General features: G+C 55.0%; 1 protein-coding gene across 1 annotated transcript in view; it reads left to right on the forward strand.

Moving 5' to 3' along the window:
• The window catches only part of LOC109291521 (mucin-5AC-like), a 14816-nt gene extending 14018 nt beyond the window's left edge, over nucleotides 1–798 (forward strand). The window contains exon 5 of the mRNA XM_019508544.1: nucleotides 745–798. Coding sequence (XP_019364089.1) covers nucleotides 745–798 — 54 coding nt within the window. The remainder of the gene's footprint in view (nucleotides 1–744) is intronic.
• The last annotated feature ends 4218 nt before the right edge of the window (nucleotides 799–5016 follow it).

Below are 5016 nucleotides of genomic sequence, written 5' to 3' on the forward strand. Positions count from 1 at the left end.
GTCATCAGCAAATTTGAACAGGTGCTTTTTACCCCCTCGTCCAAGTCGCTGATGAAGATGTTGAACAGTGCGGGCCCGAGGACCGAGCCTGGGGGGACCCCCCTGCCCACATCCCTCCAGGTCGACAATGACCTGTCCACCACCACTCTCTGGGTGCGGCCCTCCAGCCAGTTGGCGACCCAATTGACTGTGTGGGTGTCAACACCACAGCCCCCAGTTTCTTAATGAGAACGGGGTGAGGGACTGTGTCGAAGGCCTCCCGAAAGTCCAGGAAGACTAAGTCCACTGCTACCCCTGCATCTAAGGATTTGGTGACCTGGTCGTAGAAGGCCGCCAGGTTGGTTCAGTGCTCTCCCCCTGTCCCTCAATAAGAGCAAAGGGCCCAGGGGAGAGTTGTGCTCACAGGGTCCCTGCCTAATCACGCCCTGTCATGCCCCCAGGCCACAGCTGAATCTCCACTCTCGGTTCAGCTTCCCCAGCTCCCAGCACCTTATTTCCACTCCGCCGCCCCACGCTGTTTACTGTTGTAAGAGCCGTGTCAGCAAACGAGCATGCGGTAACCTCATGGCACCACCCCACGGACCGGCGCTGCCCCCCTTCTGCATGGCAGAGCTAGCGCGCCAGGGGACATTGCCACGGGTTCTCGCTACAGAGAGGTCTGGGTCTCTGCACCTCGGCCCCCAGAGTTTGGGAAGCTTTGGAGATCGGCTTGGTTCTTCATTTTGGTCTTTGTTCATCATCTAGCAAATGGGGATGAGCAGCCTGGGAGTGAAACCTGGAGGAAAGGCAGAGAAATAATTGACCGCAGCCTGTACGGGCTCAGAAAGGCATTAGGTTAATGACAACTCGTGCCGGGGGAAGGGACAGGGGAGCACGGATTGAAACCGGGGCTGGCCAAACCCTGGAGACTGCCGTAGGGAGCAACTCCGGGTTGGGTGGAAGGGAGTCATCTCCAGCAGTGCTCTGGCCACCAAAGCTTGGCTCGTGCAGCAGAAACCCAGATCCCTTCTTCGTGTCTTTCCTAGGGCTGCCTTGACGGCGCAGAGACAGCTTCCCAGCGCAGCAGCAGGAGCAGCTCTGGCAGCCCGCACAACCTGGTGTCAGTTGGCCCCGTGAGGAAGGTGAAGGGTGCCTTTCCCTCGGAGCAGGTGGAAGGTGGGTCTCTCCCCCGTGCTCCCGACTCTGCTCCGAGTCATGTCTGCTTCTCCATGTGCTCTGCGGCTCCAGCCCGGGTGGGATCGGGCAGGTGAGGAATCCACGGTGGGGTGTTTGCAGACACGGTCAGTGCCTCCTGTAGTCGCTGCAGGGCTCAGGCCGCTGGAGAGGCTTGCACCGATTGCCAGGGCAGAAAGCAAATCAGTCCCCAGCACCTTTTGACTTGCGAGGCTCTGAAGTCCTTGCAAATCCTGTCTGGCACAGGACAGGTCAAGGCTGATCTCCGCAAGTGGCAGCCGCCTTCTGTATGAATTCGATGCTGGGCGAGTGCCAGTGATGGGGAGATTCAGTCTGGATTTCACCGGCTGGGTTTCCTGCCCCAGTGCTGCCCCTTTGAGTGGCTCCTCCATTTGTCCGGCATGAGCTGCCACCGGGCTCAGTGGCTTTGCATACCTGCCCACAGCCTGGGCAGTGTCAGGGGAGCAGCCGGGCAGGGCAATGGGGAGAGCGGGGCTGCAGCTTTGACTCTGCTGCTCACAGCTGGGCTCCTTTGCTTTTCCAGGCCCTGCCTCCATCATGATTGTACCCGTCCTGCTGGGCTCACTGACTGGCCTGGCCATCCTGGGGAGCGTTTTTGTCTGTCTCTGGCTGCATCATAGACACAAGACCCTAAGCCCTGGCAACCCATTTCTCAGAGCCAGGTCCGGCCTGTGAACTGCAAAGCCCTGGCTGCCCCCCAGCCTCCAGGCTGCCTCTATTCGCATTCACATGGGGCTTGCAGTTCATTTTACTGTGCATAACGTGCTGCTTTTGTAGAGCTGCTGCTCCCCAGGCAGGCAGGGACTGGCCCCAGGCTGTTAAGTACTCCTTTCCTTTCTTTCCTTCAGCATGAGAGCGCCCCAGTCCTGCAGAGCAGGAGAGCATGGAGCTGTAAGGACCAAGCAAGAAAGCTCCCCACCCCTCAACCCCCAAAACTCTCCCTGTGTCTCCAGCCCCATAGGATGCAGCTCTCCCACCCTTGGGAGCACGGTTTGTGTGGGTGGCTTGGGGAGGCTGTCGCTTGCTTCCTATTTCAGACTCTGGGCTCTCCAAGTGGAGAAGCATTGGAGCAGGGTCAGCCTTGAGTGGCACCCTGAGCTTTTTCCCACCCAAAATGCTCCTGGGCCCGAGAAGGACGAGTATAGGTATAGGCCTAGGTATAGGTAAAGGTATTGGTATAGATAGTCTGTCATCCTGCCGGGAGCTGTATGCAGTGGGGCTCTGCGTAGGGGTCCGGAGAGCTGCTTGAATGGAGGTACTTGCAGGACGTTCCTAACTCTCTACAGCTCCAAGCAGATGTACCCCATTATGAAAGCATTAGACACTGCCAAGATTAGAGACAGGAAAGGAAAAGATAGTGGGGTGGGGCTTCTCTAAAGGGTTCCTGAAATTTTCATCAATGGAAACACAGAGGATGAACACAGCAGGCAGGTTAGACAGGCAGATGGGAACTGTTTCTCTTCCTTCTCAGCATTCGGTGCCTCTGTGAGTCAATATTGCTTTTTCCAGTTGTTGAAGTCTCTCCTGCTCTGTGATTTATTAATCAATGTTCTGCTTTCTTGCAAGCCTGTTTTTTAAAGCAAGGCAGAAGAACTTGAGAGACTCGACATGCATGGGATTCATCAGAAACTGCTTCCCGAGGGATTTGGGTTTTTACTTTTAAAGTGGATAAGCCATTGTGTCTGTTCCAAAAAACAAAAAACAGCCCTGAGCACTGCATTTGCACTCTTACATTGGCCTTCATGTGGAGAGTCTCTCGGCTGAGGTTTGAATGCAGGAACCACCGAGATCGGTAAGGTAACGATTGCATAAGTGCTGGTGCGAGACCCTGGAGCAGCCGTAGGGAAGAACAGGAAATCCCTGTATTGGAAAAATGCAAATACCCCCCTGTTCATTCCCTGCTGTTTTTCCTTCCCGAAAACAAAAGAAACACAGAAGAATTCACCATCTCCCAAGACACAAGCAGCAGCAGTGAGGAGGGGACCTTTGCTCATAAAGCCTAGTGAACCCAGAGCAAAAACGCCTCTTTCTCATCTTTCCCCCATGGTCTGGTCTCCGTACACAGGAGCCCCCCGTCGGGTGATTTTTCACTCCTGAATCTCCCCCTCTCTCCACGATGGAGCACGGAGGTCTCTGCCCACGCAGCAATGAGCTCCTGGGCTCTGATGTTTGTTCACGTAGCATCAAACCCGCAGCCTGGTGCTTGGGAAATCCTAAATTCCCACCGCCCCTCCCAGCCCACGCTTGATGTGCCAGCAGATGAGCCCAAGTGCTAGTGGAAATACAGCAGTTGCTCCCTTGGATGAAAGAGTTGTAGGCTCCAGACAAGAGCAGTTTATGGGGCTGAAGAGACATGTCAAAGCCACTGCAGCTCCAGCTGAAAGGTAGTTTACAGGTGCATGGGACCCTACATCTCAGCTTCTCCTATAGCAGTGGTGTTCCTCTGAGTCTAGTTTGAGGCTTTCCCTGGTGCTGGGATGAAATTCCCCCTCTGTGAACACAGCTGAGCAAGGCAAGTAGCAGCCAGACCTGCCCTGTGACTGCCAGGCTTTGCAGGAGCCCGGGGTCCTGAACGGTGCCCCCGTCTAGACACGGTCCGTGGAGATGCCAGTCTCATCCATCCTCTCGTTTGGGGTCTGTCTCCCACGTGTGCCCCCAGCCAGCTCCAAGTTCCCCCCTAGTATTTTGAGTCACCCAAGCTTCTCTTGCCTTCCTCTCTAGTGCCTGGTGATACATATTTTTTCTTTTGTCCTCTTTCAATGTGTCCTCTCCATTGCAGGCATCTCTCACAGGCCGCTGCCCCCCTTGGAACTGCCCCGAACTTTGCAAGTAAATAAATAAATGAAACGCTCCAAATACACCCAGCTTCAGCTGTTGGCCCCCGCGGGGAGTTTGACTCAAGCATGTTTCCTCCGTCTTTCCTGCCCTGGGAAGTTCTCCAGAATTTCCTTACTTCTTTCCCATCTCCCTTCCCCTGCGGCACCGCAGATGTGAGCGCTGTCATGGGACGACCCCACGCTTCGGTGCATGTCCTGTCCCCCCACTGAAGAGACCCAGCCTAGCCCCGGGCAGGGTAAACTCAAACTGCTGCCTTGTCCCCCGTGTAATCCCTCAGGGAGAATGCTGGAGTCTAGCCAGCGGCTTTCCTTTTTCTTGATGATGAAAGGAGTTCAGAAACTAGACGGCATGGCCCTTTAAGGACCAGGTGGCTGGGGGGCTAGTAAATCCAGTGTAATTATCAGCCCCAGCTGGGAACTGGGCAGGTCTTGCCTAAGGGCTGAGAGAGCAGTAGGAGTCAGGCCCGCTCTTGCAGCGGACTGGGAAACATGGGGAGTGGGGGCCAAAGGGAAGGCACTGAGGGATTTGCAGGCTGCACTCTTCTGGCTTGAGATTTTAGTTTAGCTTTATAGAAAAAAAGAGCTGTGACATGGGCATGGCAATGAGTCCTTCCAGGGCTAGGGGAGGAGGATGGCTGCTTCCCCAGCAGACAAGCAGCTGCTGATACAGCCAGCATTGTTGTGGCTCACTCCTTCCCCAAGGGGTTAGACCAGTGATTGTCAGCCCTGGGGTACTGCAGAAATCCATAGATTAGCAATCTGCAGAAACAAACCCACAGCTGTGGTCTGTCTGAGTCGTTTGCAGTAGGAAAACTCCTGGGGTGGGGAGGGGTTCTGTGGGCAAAACAAGGGAGTGGAAACTAAGCATTGACACTTTTAAAGGGGTGCCTTGAGTTTTAAAACGGTTGAGAACCAGTGAATAAGACCGAGACCCCAGCAGCCACACTTCAGCCAGTCCTTGGATTTTAAGGAGCATTGACACTGA

This window comes from Gavialis gangeticus, unplaced genomic scaffold (genome assembly GCF_001723915.1).
Source record: "Gavialis gangeticus isolate Ggan-Ray unplaced genomic scaffold, GavGan_comp1, whole genome shotgun sequence".
Classification (NCBI taxonomy): domain Eukaryota; kingdom Metazoa; phylum Chordata; order Crocodylia; family Gavialidae; genus Gavialis; species Gavialis gangeticus.